Here is a 19,901-nt window from a genome sequence, read left to right on the forward strand (position 1 = left end):
TCAATACATTTGTGATACTACTTAAAAACATACATCTGCAACCGATATCAGCAAAGTAAAGTATTTGCATCTGAAAAATACACAGAAGAAAAATAGTGTCAAACATTTTTCGTCAATGAATCTTACTTTTTACTTAATTAACCGGAAGTTACGACGAGTGTCTCGCGTGTGACGCACTTTCGTCAACACTGCCAACATGGATATCACAAATCTGTTTAAAGCGACAGTGAAGGCTGTCAAATCACGCAACAAGGTCATCGGCGAACCGGATAATGACAAAAGCACCATTCTCAGTACCAAGAGAAAGAAAGGAGATTTTGAAGTGAAAGCCAAAGATGTGGCAAGTAGATTACGTGTTACCGTTTGCATCATGCACAAGTGTGGTGCCATGTACAGATGAAGTAGATAACTACCTATAGAGTGTACGAAACCGAGTATACATAAACCTTGGCTCAATTTTCATGTTGCATTTCACTAGATTGATACATATGTTACGAAACAATACACAGTATTAATGTCAAGACTTTGTGGTAATCCTCACAATTTTCTTCTAAGTAAAACAGTCATAACCGTAGGCCTACTAGTTAAACATGGTGGACCTTTAAACTTGTTAAACACTGTTAATTTGTGTAGCTTAATTGGAAAAAAAATAATTAATGTGCAATACTAAGGCCATATTTTACATGTTACAACGTGCAGTTGCCATTGTCACAGTCACCAGCTGATCACAGATTTGTTTTCCTTTACACTGTGTATTGTCCATTCACCATGTTACATACATTTATGAATGAAATTGTAATGCAATAAATGAACAATCTACTCCAGAAACTATAACGTCCATGAAGGCACATATACCGTATTCGACGTAATAAGCGCCCCGCTCTAATAATTTTTATAAGTGCCCATATTTGCTAATATATTGAATAGCTAGTGAACAATTCCAATTAGCACCCTTCCAATTGGTCAATTTACACAAGACTGATTTATTCGTGTATAATACGCACTCGTATGTTATATGCACCCTTAATTATGGGCAATTAATTTCTGGAAAAAATATCTGTCATGTATAATACGCACAGACTTTTCTTTTGTATCATTTCAGGCTGTTAGCATAAACCACGACATTTACGATCTTTCAACTCTGTTTTTTTTCTCACTAAAATATTCTAATAAGGGCCCCCTGTTTCTAATTTTGAGAGCGCCCTGGGCGCTTATTACGTCAATTACGGTACTTGGTAAATGATTATAAGGAACTTGTACCTATTATCATCATGATCATGAATACTAAACATTAAAGCTGTCCAAGTTTTTGGTAATCAAAAACAGTGAGGGGCTATAGGCATGATAGGCATAGGTATCAGTGTTTGAAACAATTTTAAAGCCCAACAAGACTGTCAGTCAGGTGACCCATAAATGTTGCCTGCCCATTTTCCAAGTTGCCTGCCTGCATTTCCGATGAAATAATGCTGACAATTACATGAGAATCAACGAGGAGTTATAAATAAAACTGAATATGTAAGTAGTCTTATTGTCTGCCAGACAGTTTGGCAGATAGGGGAAAATTTCATGCAGCCCGGCAGGAAAGTTACCAGCCACAGGCAGGCGGGCAGGCAGTTTTTTCGGACACTGATAGGTATTAGAATATTAAGGAGGCTGATTTCTTATAACAGGACAAAAGCATTACTGCTTTCATGGTTAATGCTGAAAACTTTCTTTGCAGGTTAATACCATAACCAAGCTCCGGGATTTCCTGCTTCAGCATCGGAAGGAATACGTCAATGCTGGCAGGTTTGTGTGATGTCCTGATTACAGAGCTACCTTAATTAGCAGTTGCAGACGTAATGTGTACGCGAGACAGGTGCAGTCTGCAGTGCTCAGTGGAGCGCTTGATATTAATCATGTTAATTAATTCAATCACTGTGGTTGTGCTATCACCCGTTACCTCCGCGAAAGTAATTAAAGCACTATGTAAAGTCACCCCAATGCATTTACTATGAACATTTGATCAAAACCAAACCTTCAAAGCAAGAACCCTGTCTGGATGCTGGGATCCTGTTGTGATTCAGAGGAACAATAGTTCCCAGTGTCATGTGATAATTCTTGTCTTAAGAAACAACTAGATAGAATCAGACTTGGGGTTGTAGTTGGTGTTCTGACGTCATTTCAAGTTGGTGGATTGTTCTTCATACTTTGTCACTGGTTTGTCTGGTCCTTAAATGATTAACCCTTTTGGACCCGGGATAGAATGTGTCCCCAGCACCTGTTCATGACTCGATTTTGAGGAACTTGATTTAAGTTGCATGCTGACATGAAAACCTAGTTGCACAAGGAAAAAACAGGTTGCACCCTGGTCCCATATAAATGTATCCAAGTTGAAACATAGATGCTTAAACTTGTCTAAATAAGTATGTTCTCTGATGACTGTTTCATGCCATATTGCTGTAAAACATAATAGGAAAATTCGACCCAATAAGCGCCCATGTCCCAATAAGCGCCCCCATTCCCCCCCCCCCCCCCCCCAGTTCCGGAAATTTATATAGTTATTATTTCGTTTTAAATGAAAATCATCCGGGAACCGAGGTTTCCGGATATTTAAAGACCATCTGAGCGGGGTATGACTGTATTCTGTTTATTTTAGATATTTGTGACTTAAGGCTTACTGATGAATTTACGACAATTTGACTCTGAATTGGTCCCAATAAGTGCCAACCACTTCTGTCTTTATTTTAAGCGCTTATTGGGTCGAATACGGTAATCATAAAGTACCCACAATTTGATGACATCAAGCCCAGGAAAGCCTGACACATTACACAGGACACAGCGATTAGTCATGTATTGTGTGTGTTCAAAGATTGTAGTTGTGTCGGTTGGTTTGTTGTGTCACGCCACACTCAGAAATATTCCAGCTATATGACGTCGGTCTGTAAATAATCTAGTCTGGTCTAGACAATCCAGTGATTGATATCATGAGCATCGATGCACACTATTGGGATCGATGACATTCATCAACCAAGTCAGCGAGTCTGACCACCCGATCCCGTTAGTCACCTCTTACGACAAGCACAGTCACCTTTTACGGCAAGCATGGGTTGCTGAAGACCTATTCTATCCCGGATCTTCACGGGTCTGTAGTTGTGTGGAAAAGTAAGAGTGAGAAAGACATTTGAAATTTTGTGACAGGCGCTTGGTACTTGTAACAAAGTATTAGTTTGCTCTTTTCAATAATAGGTCGAACTGGTACATGCTTTATATAAAGAAACATATGACGAGTAGGAGTTATTTATTGTACAATAAAACACTGAAGGGAGAATAAACCATGAGAGGTGCAGCTGTTTACTTCTTATATGAGATATCATGATTATGTACAGCCTCTTTAAGGATGATGATAAAATGTACAAGCTTTAAACATATTTACTCCTATTTAACTAATGATGACTCCCTAAATAGAATCTGGATATGTTGGACAAGTCCATTTTATGCACAGGGGGTATTTCCCTTATATACTCACAATCCTCACGTTGATTACCTGTACGTTTTCTCCAGATACCGATTTTCACATCTCTCCTTCTTTTGGATGTCATTGCGTTTATCTGTTTTACCCAGCTTCGTCTATGGGGAACAACTCACTAGACACTCCCCTCTCAAAAATAACGTTGTCCATTATATAACGTCATCAAGTTGCATGTGCATGTTCGAACTCAAGAAATGATGTCATGATAGAACAATGTTTTATCATGAAATAAACCACACTTTGTTCTCCACTGTTCTTTGTGATGTATTGCGTAGCTACCTTATATTGGTAAATCGAGCCCTGCCATTGCTACTACATCAGCAACCCATGGGTATTCCAGATTGGAATAGGTCTCCAGCAACCTGTGCTGGTTGTAAGAAATGCATTGGGTGGTCAGATTCGGAGACCTGGCTGATGCTTGATGTCAATCACTGGGTTATCTGGCCCAGACTAGATTATTTACATACCAATATGATATAGCTGCAATATTGCTGAGAGCAGCATTAAACGACACCAAACACACAACCATACGTGATTGTTTACACACTACCTATATAAGGCGGACACCTGTCAGGCTTGAATATTTGCTGAATGCTGAATCATATACCAACTCATCCACAGAGTATGTTGTGTGGAATGTATTGCACTTCTGTAATCATGGCAGTTTTATATGATACATGTCTAGTCAATTGCACATTAATGTTACTTATTGTCTTTAGTCACCTGGCAACAGAATCATCAAAGATGACTGATTCAGATCGGGATCAGATTGACACAGATTCACAACAGATCATTAAAAAGTGCCAGGAGACGATTTCCATGTTTCGACAGGAGGCAAACAGCCAGCGGGTTCATCCTCAGGTCAAGGAACACCGACAGTCTGTCATGGTTCTGATTGGAGCTTATTTAAAGGGTAATAGTGTCATATTTAACAAAGATATTTGAAATATCAAAAGACAATTTATATTTTTTCTGTCCTATTAATCTGCTCGCATTGTTACTTCAACCATCAGATTTTATATGCATAAGGTCAGATCAGACCTCTGACCTGACCTGTGAAGATCCGGGGTAGAATAGGTCTTCAGCAACCCATGCTTGTCGTAAGAGGCGACTAATGGGATCGGGTGGTCAGGCTTGGTTGATGCATCTCATCGATCCCAATTTCGTGGATTGATGCTCATTATATTAATCACTGGATTGTTTGGTCCAGACTCGATTATTTACAGTCGTCGTATAGCTGGAATATTGATGAGCATGCTGAGTGCAGCATTATCCAGCAAACCAACCAACCAACCTGTGACCTGTTCACAAAATCAGTCTTGAGCCATGTGAACAAAGACTTATGGCAGTTGTAGCGCAAAGTTTTCCAAAGTTTCTGCCAAAGGGCCACTTATCTTTCTTTCACAGTTTCCTTTCTTTAAGACTTTCATCTCCCAAGTTACGTCGTTCCGTATTCAAAGTAATAAGCGCCCTGCTCTAATAATATTTGCTAATATATTGGCTAGTGAACAATCCCAATTAGCACCCCTTTCGATTAATCAATGTACACAAGACTTATTTATTTGTAAATAATACGTGTGTTATATGCATCCTTAATTATGGGAATTTAAATTCTGGAAAAATATATCTGTCGTATATAAACATTTCAGGCTGTCAGCATAAACCACGAAATTTACGATCTTTCAACTCTGTTGTTTTTCACCAAAATAATATTATAATAAGAGCTGCCTGTTTCTAATTTTGAGAGCGCCCTGGGCTCTTATTATGTCAAATACGGTATTTTTGATGATGTGCATTACCTTGCAGTTGTCTGTAAGATCTACAGTGAGCAGAGAGCTGTGAGAGTGAAGAGAGTCGTGGACAGGAAGAGGATGTAAGTATCATTCGTAGGGTCTGGTGATAATAATAACAATAAGTCCATTAATATAACACTTGACACAAGCTCACTGTGCATAACAATAAGGAGAGCCTATAGGTTGGGATAGAAGAGTTTGAAAGTCATGTCTAACTGTATTTTGAACAGTGACAGAGATTCTACTGATCATTAAGAGTTGGACGGAGGGTTCCACTTTGAGTCGGCTGTCACTCCAAATGAGGGAACAAGCAAACTAGTGCTTCCTCCATCAGTGGAATCAGATGATGCCAATATTTCTTAGATGGGAGAAAAACTTCTGGCACAGAACCTTCACTTGAGTTTCAATGTTAAGATTGGAATCAAACAGTACTCAAATTTTCACAAACTGTGAGAAAGAAATGACTGCATCTACCATGTCTACTGCTGACAACTCAGAGGAAGGTAACCATGACAACTGGGATATATATTGATGGAAAACAATATTTAAGTTTAGTTTTACTGTTTAAGGTGCCACCGAAGTGGTAAACATCTGAGACTTGCATCACTTTGGGCTTTCCCCACACATCAAGTAGACGTGTTGTGAGGTTGCAGAAATACTGTTCAAAGCACTGTTAAACCAACTCACTCACTCACTCACTGTCATGTCTTTCTGTCTTATGTAGGGGGCACGGGTGGCCCAGTCATCTAAGGTGCCGCGATTCGCTGTGCAGAGTTGCGTCCCTTGGGCACGCCAGAAACCTATGATTGTGGATTCGAATCCCGGTTCGCCCCGATTATGTTTCTAGGTTTGTCAGCACCATACCCGTGCTCGTGGGTTTCACCGAAGTGGTAAACATCTGAGACCTGCATCACTTCGGGCTTTCCTCCCACATTAAGCTGACACGCTGTGATATAACTGCAATACTGTTAAAAGCGGCTTTAACCCAACTCACTCACTCACTGTCTTATGTAGATCCCGTCTGGAGCCCGAAAGGAGGATGCACATCGCCAAACATCTGGAGGACAACGCAGACCCAAGGCCACAAGCTGATGTTAAACAGTCAGGTAGTGCGACACTTCAGTGAACTATGAAAGCCTGGAAACAGTACTTTGCTTTAGGAAAGCCATACAACAGAGTGACACATTCCTTTGCTTCTCTAGGAGTACGAGATGTATAATAATTACAAGTATTTATGTTACAGTGATCATTTGTTGACCGGGCGGTCGGGTAGCCTAGTGGTTAAAGCATTTGCTCGTCACGCCAAAGACCCGGGTTCGATTCTTGACATGGGTACAATGTGCGAAGCCCATTTCTGGTGTCCTCCGCTGTGATATTGCTGGAATATTGCTAAACGCGGCGTAAAACCACACTCACTCATTTGCTGAGCACATTACTTAGCTCTAGGTTAACTCTCGGTGTACGAGAGACACAATAAGTACAAGTATTTATGTTACAGTGATCACTTGTTCAGCACTATTAATGTTACATAGGCTTGCTGAACAAATTTATTTGACACAACTTGTCAGCCAGGTGACAAGCAGTAATGTGAAGACATGTGACGTCATCCTTCCGTGGGTGCGGTGAGATGGGGTCTGCCTCACAACTGGTTGTAACAACTTCTTCTTCAACTGGACCTCAAAAAGCTTCGTTTGCTGTCAAAAGAAAGCATTAAATGCATTGAGATGTAATGCAGGATAAGTGTACAAATGTAAAAAACATTTTTATTTTACTAATATATTGTTTGTAGAGAAGTCTGAAAAGTCTCGAGTTGCCCTGGAGAAAAGCAGCCATGCTGACGATGATGATGAAATTTCACCAGAGGAAGCACAGATGGTAAGCCCGAAAAACAGAAATCCAGATTTGTTTCTCATAATGGTTGGTAGTGAATGAATCCTCATGACACACTACGTTCCTCCATCACCCTCAAATACATATGGACGCTGTGCCGTGGAACCGTGAAACGTGCAATCTCATTGAAATCAGATCTTAGTTCTCGCTGCCACGAAACAAAGATCTGAGGACATCCAATTAAGCATGTTAAGGGTCATGTCAGAACGACCTTTCATCTGACCAATCAGAGCATCGCTTATCAGATCATGAAAGTGACAGTTGGAATGTGATGTTTGATCGTGCAACCTCGAAAAAAAACACACAGGGTATTCCGAACGACAGTTATGGGCTCTATGACTGTATTCATACCATCTAGACCATCTATTAGCCATTCCAGAATGTTCTTTTGTTCAGTTTTTAATTTTTTAATCGAGTGTATGTCAAAACATGTTTCGAAGCGTAGTCGCCAGTTTGAAACTCGTGCTGTAAAGTTCGATTAAGCTGCCTTCTGATTTGGTATTGTCGACTTCTTGTTACTCGTTCCATTGGTCGGTCAAAATTCGCGAAAGGTCGGTCTGACGTGACCCCGTAATGGGATGTCCTCAGATCTTTGTTTAGCGGTAGCGAGAACTAAGATCTGATTTTAATGAGATTATGAAACGTGTCTTTTGTTAGTCAGCTTATGTAAGGAGGCCATGTATAACTGACAGAGATCAAATAAGCCATACTCCATGTATCATCTTCCTGAGGCAAGGGAGTTAACTGACTTTAATAGTCCAGTTTCCACCCTTGCTGAACTAGGCTGGAATTCCTGTGCTCGATCATAGCGCCATGTCCCTTCTATGCCTCGCCTATGGACCAATCAGATTTCAACTCTCTTATCACTTGCATTTGCTTCAAACAAAATGGCGGCGCCCAGTTAAGACGATCTGATCGATAATCAAGATCCATGTTGTGATAAAACAGGTCTTACATCGCAAAGTGCATCAAATCATGTGAGCACCTTGATTAAAACATTTGAAAAATATGTGTTGGCGGTGCACATGCTTTGCAAATCCTGCAATCGACCAAAATCTGCATCACAGTTTACGAACAGGATTTCAATTTCGTTGTGCGATTTTGAATGGACTATGCATAGACTCATTAGTCCAGCTAAAATGTAACTCAATAATTCCAGCCAAGTTCGGCAAGGGTGGAAACTGGACTTTTATGGTCAGTTAACTCACTTGTCTTGGGAAGATGTCCTTCAGCAACCCATGCTTGCTGTAAAAGGCGTCTATGCTTGTCGTAAGAGGTGACTAATGGAATCGGGTGGTCAGGACTTGGTTGAAGCATGGATCAATGCTCATGATATCAATCACTGGATTGTCTGGTCGAGATTCGATTATTTACAGACCCCCGTCATGTAGCTGGAATATTGCTGAGTGCAGCGTAGGACAACAAACCATGCATTAACCGTTGCCTGACAGATTTCATCATCCGATTTGCAGGATATGATGTTATAGCTTTTATATTTCAGTTTGAGCAGGAAAATCAGACAATCTACAACGAAATGAACAGCATGTCAGATGAAGTAAGGTAGGTAATCGACCCTTGCATATTTCACTCAAAATAATAGGCATAACAAATATTTAGTGGCTTTAGATGTACAGGTATCATAGATCTATGTTGAAAACAATATGTTTATGACCATTCTACCCATAATGTTTACATGCAAATTCTTTGGTGTAAGTAAAGATTAGGAGGGTCATGTCATGGGTTGAGTAAAGTTGAGTAATGATGAGTTAAGTTGAGTAATGGCGAGTAAAGAAGAATAATGGTGAGTAAAGTTTAGTAATGATGAGTAATGATGAGTAATGGCGAGTTAAGATGAATAATGGTGAGTAAAGTTTAGTAATGGTGAGTACAGTTGAGTAATGATGAGTAAAGTTGAGTAATGGTGGAGAAGTTGAGTAAAGTTGAGTAATTGTGAGTAAAGTTGAGTAATGGTGAGTAAAGTTGAGTAATGGTGAGTAAAGTTGGTGGTGCTCCTTGTTTATGTTTCAGACAAATAGAAGGGAAGGTGGTTGAAATAGCAAAACTACAGGAAATATTTTCAGAAAAAGTTTTAGAACAGGTAAGAGTTTCTTTCAATAAAACACTTTTAGAACTTCTAATGGAGTGTGGATGAAATGTAATATTCCCCTTGCTTATTGTATCCTTAGTTGAAAATGGTGAAAATGGTGAAATACCTGTGTGTATCTTGCAGCAGGTTAAGGTCACGGTGTGTCATTATTGTTGTATTGATTAACATGATTAAGAGTGTCTTGTACATGAACCCATCTTCCCAAGGCAAGGGAGTTAAGTGACCAGTCCAGTTTCCATCCTTGCCGAGCTAGCCTGGAATTTCTGAGGTATATTTTGGCTGGACTAATGAGTCTGTGCATAGTCCAATCAAAACTGCATATGAAATCAACATCATGTTCGTGTACAACATGGCGACTGCCTCTGAGACACCCAGTGCATGTAGATTGTAGCACAACTCTTGAGCACACTGATGAAAAACATCATTAAAATATCTGGAAAATTCCGCAGTCGACTGAAATCTGCTTATTGTAATCCATGTTGTATTACGAACCAGATGTCTAGTTCATTACACAATTTTGATTGGACTATGCACAGACTTGTTAGGCCAGCCAAAATATTCCAGAATTGCAGCCTAGTTTGGCAAGGGTGGGAGCTGGACTTTTATAGTCAGTTAACTCCCTTGCTTCGGACAGATGACAAAATCTTTCATCTTTATAGAAGTCACTGTGTTGTACACATGGTTTGTGTGAATTCTGAGAAATTTTGACTGTCCTATCAAAGTAAAGGATACATGGGTTGATCAGCCAATCCGATGTCAGCTTTCTAAGATGATTCTGCTTCATCATAACACAAATTATTTTACCTTGATAATAAACCATATCAATGTAGATGCCATGTCACTAAAGAACAAAATGATGTGTACAAAATCCACAGAATATAAAGCACTGCCTTTATTATTCTTCATTCAGGACTGCCCATTTGAGTCTATTTTCAAATCAGAGTTCAGATATGCTGGTTCAAATGCTTGCTCAACTGTACCGAGAAGTTAGACACCTCCCATCCCCTATTGCCCAACCCAACCCAGGTAGCCGCTGTAGGTCTTTAGAGAGATGGTGCAAATTGTCAGATTGGGAATAGTTTGACTGTAGCCCCGTGAAAATATATACAGATACACATGTAAGATCTGGTCATGCATTCACTGAAGTCGACTGAAGTTTTATCTTTCTTCCAACATATAAGGTCTGAAGGAATGGATGCATAGTCAGAAACAAATACAAACATTAGTGATTTGTAGTGTAACCATGGAAGGCCAGATAGTTTTTGTCATTCATCAATATATAACTTGACTAACCACTGGTCCGGGTAGTCCTGAAGGTCCTACTCAGTACCCACCGTGCCTAGGACCCGAGACCCGTGAAGATCCAGGGTAGAATAGGTCTTCAGCAACCCATGTTTGCCATAAAACGTGACTATGCTTGTCGTAAGAGGCAACTAACGGGATCGGGTGGTCAGGCTCCCTGACGTGGTTGATGCATGTCATCGATCCCAATTGCGTGGATCGATGCTCATGATATCAATCACTGGATTGTCTGGTCCAGACTCGATTATTTACAGAGCGCTGCATATAGCTGGAATATTGCTGAGTGCGGTGTTAAACAACTACCAACCAACCAACCTAGGACCCTAGCCTTAGCCCTAGCCTCGACACTGATTTGCTGATCAGACAAGACTTCCTGTGTAATAAGATCTTGACAGAGAGGTATCAAATCAGAGTAAAAAATCTTTAGAAATCAGTGTGAGATTATCTCCCTTTGACTATCATTTTCCAAACCTGCATGTCATGACAAGCACAGGGACGGTGTGTGTGTGTGTGTGTGTGTGTGTGTGTGTGTGTGTGTGTGTGTGTGTGTGTGTGTGTGTGTGTGTGTGTGTGTGTGTGTGTGTGTGTGTGTGTGTGTGTGTGTGTGTGTGTGTGTGTGTGTGTGTGTGTGTGTGTGTGTGTGTGTGTGTGTGTGTGTGTGTGTGTGTGTGTGTGTGTGTGTGTGTGTGTGTGTGTGTGTGTGTGTGTGTGTGTGTGTGTGTGTGTGTGTGTGTGTGTGTGTGTGTGTGTGTGTGTGTGTGTGTGTGTGTGTGTGTGTGTGTGTGTGTGTGTGTGTGTGTGTGTGTGTGTGTGTGTGTGTGTGTGTGTGTGTGTGTGTGTGTGTGTGTGTGTGTGTGTGTGTGTGTGTGTGTGTGTGTGTGTGTGTGTGTGTGTGTGTGTGTGTGTGTGTGTGTGTGTGTGTGTGTGTGTGTGTGTGTGTGTGTGTGTGTGTGTGTGTGTGTGTGTGTGTGTGTGTGTGTGTGTGTGTGTGTGTGTGTGTGTGTGTGTGTGTGTGTGTGTGTGTGTGTGTGTGTGTGTGTGTGTGTGTGTGTGTGTGTGTGTGTGTGTGTGTGTGTGTGTGTGTGTGTGTGTGTGTGTGTGTGTGTGTGTGTGTGTGTGTGTGTGTGTGTGTGTGTGTGTGTGTGTGTGTGTGTGTGTGTGTGTGTGTGTGTGTGTGTGTGTGTGTGTGTGTGTGTGTGTGTGTGTGTGTGTGTGTGTGTGAGAGAGAGAGTAACACTAGTATTAATGTGTTAACATACCCTGACAGCCCAACCTTCACCTTGTATGTAGAGAGGCCCTTCTTTGAACACTTCAGATGTCTGTTTGAAGTTACTCAAAACTTTGTAATTTTGTTGTGACCTTCATTCTCACAACTACCTGTTTAGCTCACCTGACTGAAAGTCAAGTCGGCCCTAATGGTTGGCTTCTCTGTAAGTCTGTTTGGGTACTCATGACGTCAAGGCCGGTGTACCAGCCTGCGGTGTTGAAAGAGTTAAAACACAAAATAAAATTCCTGCTGACAAGTTGTATTAACATGATAAAGGGCATGTTACCTGAAACTTGAGTATGTTAAGTCATTCTCATTAAAATCAGATATTTTATTCCGATGCATTACCTCTCTGTGGAAGATCTGTGCACACCTCTCTAGGAGGCCACATCAGGAAAAGTTTCTTATTAGCTAATCAGCACTGAGGCTGCAAAGTTCTTGGTGCAAGTAAGCGAAGCATTCAGCCAATCATATCAGATTTCTGTAACCTGAAAACAAATATAATTGGGGAGTTCTGAATACAAAAAATAAAAGCCATGCTATTATATTTTTGTGTATAGTTTGTACATCATCTTGTTTCTGAGGGGACCCGTGAAGATCCGGGGTAGAATTGGTCTTCAGCAACCCATGCTTGCCATCAAAGGCGACTATGCATGCGTAAGAGGCGACTAACAGTGTCAGGTGGTCTTGGTTGATGCATGTCATTGTATCCAAATTGCATGGATCGATGCTCATGACGTCAATCACTGGATTGTCTGGTCCAGATTTGATTATTTACAGACCGCCATCATATAGCTGGAATATTGCTGAGTGCGGCGTTAATAAAAAAACAAACACAAAAACATTTCTTGTGCTGAGATTCTGTGGTAAAGATATGGAGGCGACGCGTTTAGAAAGCTAACATCTGATTGGCTCAAGGACCCACACATCCTCCTCAGGGTTCAGCTGATGTGACCTATGGAGGTGTGGTTTTCACACAGAGAGGTGTGATGGCAATGTGACCTTTGATGTTTTAATGACATTGATGTTGTGCTTGCTTTGTTACCATGGTTACAATTCTAATGACTTTGGCTACAGGAGAAAGATATAGACAGGATAGCCAATACAGCAGTTGGATCAACGGAGAATATTAAAGATGCCAACGAGGAAATCAGGGAGGTATGTTACCATGGTTACAGCTTATTATAATAATCAAGTCGGTGAGTCCCACTTGGATCCTGGGTCATAATTGTTCACCAGCAACTTCTGTTGGCATAGAAGGCGACATAATGGATGGGGTGGTCGGGCCTGGTGACTTGGCTGAATGTGTGTAATTGTACCCTGCGGATGTGGATCGTTTTTGTGATATCATACACTGGATTGTCTGGGCCAGACCTGATTATTTACAGGCTGCTGTCATAAGGCTGGAATATTTCCAAGTGTGACATTAAACCTGACAGCAAAAAAGAAATCCCTTCTTCCTCACATTGGAATGATTTTTCTAATAATTTAAGAGTGAGTGAGTGAGTGAGTATGGTTTTATGTTGCTTTTAGCAATATTCCAGCAATATCACGGCTGGGGACACCAGAAATGGGCTTCACACGTTGTACCCATGTTGGGAATCGAACCCGGGTCTTCGACATTACAAGTGAACGCTTTAACCACTAGGCTACCCGACCGCCCCTAATAATCTAAGAGGGACTTATAGTGTTTATTGGGTGAACACAAGGGCTACTCAGTATGAGGTATGATCTAAAAATTGAAAATTTGGATATAAAAAATTCATGAAATAGAAATAGTCTGAAACATATTTGGCATCAACTGCACTGCTGGAAACTTGAAATGAGAAACAATACAGAAATGTATAAAAAGTAGTTCAAAGTAGTTCAAAGTCAAGTTACTATTGAAAGGACCAGAGCCATTGAGAACATTTCAGTAGCAAATCAATTTAGGATCATTTTCAAATTGTCTTTAAAGTCATGTTAAATGTAAAATTTTGATGCCGCTAATGTCATTAAATGTGAATCATTTCTGTCTTATGTCATGAAATGTGAATCATTGCTGTCTCTAATGTCATGAAATGTGAATCAGTGCTGCTTCTTTTGTCATGAAATGGGAATCATTGCTGTCTCTAATGTCATGAAATGTGAATCTGTGCTGATCCTAATGTCATGAAAAGTGAATCATTGCTGCCGCAAATGTCATGAAATGTGAATCAGTGCTGCTTCTAATGTCATGAAATGTGAATTGTTGCTGTCTCTAATGTCATGAAATGTGAATCAATGCTGCCTCCAATGTCATGAAATGTGAATCAATGCTGCCTCTAATGTCACATTTTATGTTAATTGTTCCAGCTTATTTATTTGATCAAAGATATTTTTTTTTCAAGGCAATCAAGAAGAAGGCTGAGTTTCGAGTTTGGATTCTGTTCTTCCTGGTGGTGTGTTCATTCTCTCTCCTCTTCCTCGACTGGTACAATGGATAACACAACCAGAACGTCTAGATGAACCTTAACTTATATAGCTCTAAGCTTGCAGCTTTATAACATTTGAAACATACACCGTAAAGTAACATCATGAAAGATAAATCATCTGATGCAAAAGACGTCATGAATGTGTTCCAATAGTTTTGTTGCCATGGAAATGAGAAACTGCTGAATTATCAGGTTTCAATGAAAAAAGAATGTGTACTGCAGTGGTGCTGTTGTCATGGAGACAAGTACATTGCCATGCAAGAAGAAAACTATCTAGGGCTGCTGTGAACATGATGAATGCAAGTTGTATACCGTAAAGTCTCCTATAAAAGGATCAGATTCTTGATCATGTTTGAGTCTGTTGGAACGAAGGAAATGAAATATTGAGGTTGTTATGGATACTTTTTAGGTGCAATGAAGCTGATAATCACGATCATCATAATCACACGATATAGATAATCATGAAAATATACACCAAATGTGTGTAGATTCTGATGTGATGATGTACAGGATATAGAATCCCACCTGATCGCCTTGTCTCCTGTATAGCTAAAATACAAATCTACACATTTACTTGTAAATAGTATTTCTCACATTTAATTTTTCAGAGATGTCTTTATTTGACAGTAGGATTTAGATAAATACCTCACTAGAATCAATCTGTGATCCATGCACCAACCACATACAGGTTGGGTTTATTCGGGAATGGTGATGGGGTGTTATATTAACTGTTATTAGTGACCAACTATTTAATATTGTGGCAGGGGGCCTGGGATTTTTTCCTGAAGGAGAATCTAAATAATCATATTTATTCATTGGAATTTATTTTAACACCAATCTCATTAAAATCAGTTTTCGCTACTGTTAAACAAAGATCCGAGGACATCACATTACGGGTCACGTCAGAACGACCTTTCGCGAATTTTGACCGACCAATGAAATGACTGACAAGAATTCGACATTAGCCAATCAGAAGGCAGCTCTCTCGAGCTTTATGACACTAGTTTCAAACTGGTGACTACACTTCGAAACATATTTTGACGTATTCTCAATTAAAAAATTTAAAACTGATTAGAAGAACATTCTGGAACGGCTAATAGATGACCTAGATTGTATGGATATAATCATAAAACCCATAACTGTCGTTCGGAATTCCCCGTGTTTAATATTTCATGGTTGCATGATTAGAAAACACATTCCGACTGTCACTCTTATGATCTGGTAAGCGAAGCTCTGATTGGTTGGATGAAAGGTCGTTCTGATGTGACCCGTAATGGGATGTCCTCAGATCTTTGTTTAGCGATACCGAGAACTAAGATCTGATTTTAATGAGATTGTTTTAACACCAACATGTCTACCGATCTATCTATTTTTGTATATTTACTTGAGGCAAAATTATGTTTTTCCATCTTTTTTCCAAAAATCTCAGCCCCTCTGTGCTAATTATCAAATAGTCGGTCCCTTACTGCAAATTTGTTAATGTTAATGAATTGTACATTAAGCTTTCATCCATTCTGAAACACTGTTGTAGTTTCTCAAGCTTGTTAGTGTCTATATAGTTACAGACTGAGCAGATGGTATTTACTGTATTTCTTCTATTAGACGCCGGGATATCAATACATGCTGGTCTCTATTAACAAACGTCAGGTTGTATGCTCTGTCCTAAAAATAGAAGCTGGGCCCATCTTTTAATAAAATTAATGATCCCTATCACATTAACTAATGACATGCAATGATTACTCCCTTTGTATGACTAGAATTTGGGAGAGCAGCATGTTGAGTGCCATTGTGCCTGAATTAAACAGAATGGATACCAGGCATTAATGGCCTGTGCGAAAAATAATAGACACCCAGGCTTTTAATAGAGGAAATATGGTATGATGTGTTGGATACATCTTGCGTTCCATTGCTACTGTAACGTTACTATAGTGGTAACCATGGTGATCGTGACTTTCTTAATATAATTGAGTTATTTTATTATTACTTGTTCAATACTTCTGTGCATGCATGCTTGTGGAATGTTACTGGTTAACTTGTGTTACACATTCCTCAGGGAAGTGTGTCCATTAGCCTATGTCAAAGCCTAGCTTCTACCATTGACATTTCAAGCCTACTTTTCTTTTCTGGCTCCACCCTGTATAGAACATGAGTTGTGTCCTTGTCATGAAAATGCCATATCCAATCAGATCGATGTTCTTATTTTGAATGGCTTCACAAAGATGACGACCATAGCAGATGTTTTGGTGTACAGATTACGAATTATTTTTAGATCTCATCCCTGACAGACACACAAAATGACAGATTACCACAGTAAAGATACTTATTACTGCCGATTTTCACTCTGACAATAACAGAAACATAGAGACCATTGGAAACTACGCCAGTTACACTGTACATCGTGGCAACATGAAACACTCAGCGGGGTGTGTGTCTAAAAATAGCACTGCATCTCACTGTAATAGTTATTGTGATGGGTATTCAGTCTTTTTGAGTTTAAAAAACAATTTGCACTAAAATATATAAAGTATTTGGGTGAGTTGATTGAAGACGTAGAACCATTTCGACAATATTTTTGGAATAATTCAGCACAAATTCGACAGGATATGTCTGTGGCAATAGCTGCGGAACGTGAATGCTGATTTCATAGAAGGTTCTCTGCTTAGAGTATTGATATGTGATATAGTCCACTCCTATCAAGCAAAGAAAAATCCTGGTAGGCTTGAATTGGATGTAGGCTATAGTGGACATGCTTGCCTCGGGAAGATGCTCGTGTTGATGCTGCAATATGTTGATTTACATGTGTACATGCCTACCACATGTCTGAATTGTGACCTTGAAGATCCGGGGTAGAATAGGTCTTCAGCAGCCCATGCTTGCCGAAAAAGGCGACTATGCTTGTCGTAAGTGATGACTAACGGGATCAGGTGGTCAGGCTCGCTGACTTTGTTGATGCATGTCATCGTGTCCCAATTGTGTGGATTGATGCTCATGATGACAATCACTGGATTGTCTGGTCCAGACTTGATTATTTACAGACCGCCGTCATACAGCTGGAATATTGCTGAGTGCGGCATTAAACAACCAACCAACCAACATGTGTGAATTTATGATTGCAACTTTCAAGGTGCTATATATATGATTGTAAATCTGAAAATGTTTGACTAAAAGAATTAACTGTGTTTTCTGATAACATACACTTGTCAAAGATGAATAGCTTGTTTCTTTAACATTTCAGAATATATAAGCTGATAAATATTGAAATTACAATTTTTTCAGAAAAGGTATATTTTAATATACAGATATTATAGATCATTTTAGGTCGCAAGTGAAAGGATGATTTCAGCGAGTTACATGAAACACAGTTCTTATTTTAGCGATATATCAACAGTAAAACACTAGTCTTGGACACACTGGGAAGAAGATTACCGTATTCGACGTAATAAGCGCCCCGCTCCAATAAGCGCCCACGGCGATATTTGCTAATATATTGGCTAGTGAACAATCCCAATTGGCACCCCTTCCGATTGATCAATGTACACAAGACTTATTTTTTTCGCGAATAATACGCACTCGTGTGTTATATGCACCCTAAATTATGGGCAATTAATACATAAACATCAGGCTGTCAGCATAAACCAAGAAATTTATCTCTCAACTCCGGTTTTTTTTTCACCAAAATAATATTCTAATAAGAGCCCCCTATTTCTAATTTTGAGAGCGCCCTGGGCGCTTATTACGTCGAATACGGTACGTCTTTTTCAACTCTTTGAATTCTGGGTCTACATTTTCGAAACGATCTTAGCTAAGATTAATCTTAACTTACGTTCAAAGATAATGTATCTTAAATAAGATAAGATACATTTTCGACATATCTTAAATATGTCGCAGATTGTACTAAGTACTATCCTAACTCTGACAGAGAAGTTAGATTTACGACATTCTTACGATATCTTGTTATACTGAAATATTGTTTTGAAAATCTAGGCCCTGTATAACCTGGCACTGGTGTGTGTTTGTTGAGGACCTGTCAAGTGAGTGGAGCTCTATCACAGTGTTGTCACTGGCCTACTGTGTATTGTTAAATGTCATGGCCTTATTATGAATAAATACAAATATATTTGTTTGCTTTTGTTTCACAAAGTTTGACATACAGAAAATATGATCCACATGGGGGAATTTGGTGAGGTGAGGTGAATTTGGTGAGGTGAGGTGAGGTGAATTTGGTGAGGTGAGGTAAATTTGGTGAGGTGAATTTGGTGAGGTGAGGTGAATTTGGTGAGGTGAGGTGAGGTGAATTTGGTGAGGTGAGGTGAGGTGAATTTGGTGAGGTGAGGTAAATTTGGTGAGGTGAATTTGGTGAGGTGAGGTGAGGTGAATTGGGTATAACATCTTGTTATGTCATTTCACTAAAATAGCCACATGCATGTGTGTGTGTGTGTAGCTGCTTGTACTAGTCCGGACTTAAGCCTTTCTCATAGTGCTAACCCACTGAGATACAAGCCGCATTTTGAGATAGAAATCCCACTCAGAGCCGGCCGGTCCTTGTTTTATCCTCTTAATGCTGACTGCCAGGCAGGGTAACAACAAGTACTATAGTTTAACGTCTAATGGTATGACGCAGATGGAGATCGAGCCCCCAACCTCCGTTCCACGGGCAGATGCTCTATCCACATGACGGAGGTGGTTTTGAAATAGGTAATCCTGGTGGTAGATGCGGCAATTGGAAATGAGTCAATGTCAACAACATTCCAACTGTATCACAGTAGACTGTAAATAATATCTGTCCTGTTACTTGATTATTGACAGGCTGCTGTCATAGTATTTGTTTGTTTGTTTGTTTGTTTGTTTGTTTGTTGTTTAACGCCTCAATCAGCAATATTCCAGCTATATGATGGCGGTCTGTAAATAATCGAGTCTGGACCAGACATTCCAGTGATAGACATCATGAACATCGATCCACGCAATTTGGATCGATGACATGCATCAACCAAGTCAGCAAGCCTGACCACCCGATCCCGTTAGTCGCCTCTTACGACAAGCATAGTCACCTTTTACGGCAAGCATGGGTTGCTGAAGACCTATTCTAACCCGGATCTTCACTAATATGATCTGTCACATCACTAAAGATAAGATATTTTATGGATGTTTACTTCTTTATTCTATTAGTATGAGACGTTTAGATCCTTGTAATGTTGTCAAGCTGTCACGTTGCTGGAATATTGCTGACTGCAGCGTAAACAACCGAATGTACAGATTTGGTTATTTACTGTTTATCATTATACAGCTGGAATATTACTGACAGTTGTGTTAAAGAATAAACTAATCAGATTTGATTATTAATAAGCTGCCCTTTTGTAGTTGGAAAACAGCTGATTGCAGTATTAAACAACAGATCGAATATTGCTGACTAAACAAAAAAAACTACTTTCCCACACATCAAGTATCGTGATGTGCACCGATGCTCACACTATCAACCACTGGTTTGCCTGTTTCATGTATAGTATAGATGTAGGTCATAGCATCAGCATTCAACAGAGCGGAAATGTGGCATTGTAATTCACCTATAAAACAAGACTGA

General features: G+C 39.8%; 1 protein-coding gene across 1 annotated transcript; it reads left to right on the forward strand.

The window, feature by feature from the left end:
• The first annotated feature begins 160 nt into the window (after window positions 1-160).
• LOC124119055 (syntaxin-18-like) lies at window positions 161-15,164 on the forward strand. The gene is made up of 10 exons (XM_046481443.2): window positions 161-340; window positions 1,721-1,788; window positions 4,231-4,424; window positions 5,318-5,384; window positions 6,319-6,410; window positions 7,094-7,179; window positions 8,696-8,754; window positions 9,223-9,292; window positions 12,948-13,028; window positions 14,240-15,164. The coding sequence occupies exons 1-10, from the start codon at window positions 197-199 to the stop codon at window positions 14,333-14,335; spliced, it is 957 nt and encodes a 318-aa protein (XP_046337399.2). The 5' UTR covers window positions 161-196; the 3' UTR covers window positions 14,336-15,164.
• Window positions 15,165-19,901: the final 4,737 nt, after the last annotated feature.

The sequence above is a fragment of the Haliotis rufescens genome, unplaced genomic scaffold, assembly GCF_023055435.1.
Source record: "Haliotis rufescens isolate VD_foot unplaced genomic scaffold, xgHalRufe1.0.p SCAF_12, whole genome shotgun sequence".
In the NCBI taxonomy this organism is placed as follows: Eukaryota; Metazoa; Mollusca; class Gastropoda; order Lepetellida; family Haliotidae; genus Haliotis; species Haliotis rufescens.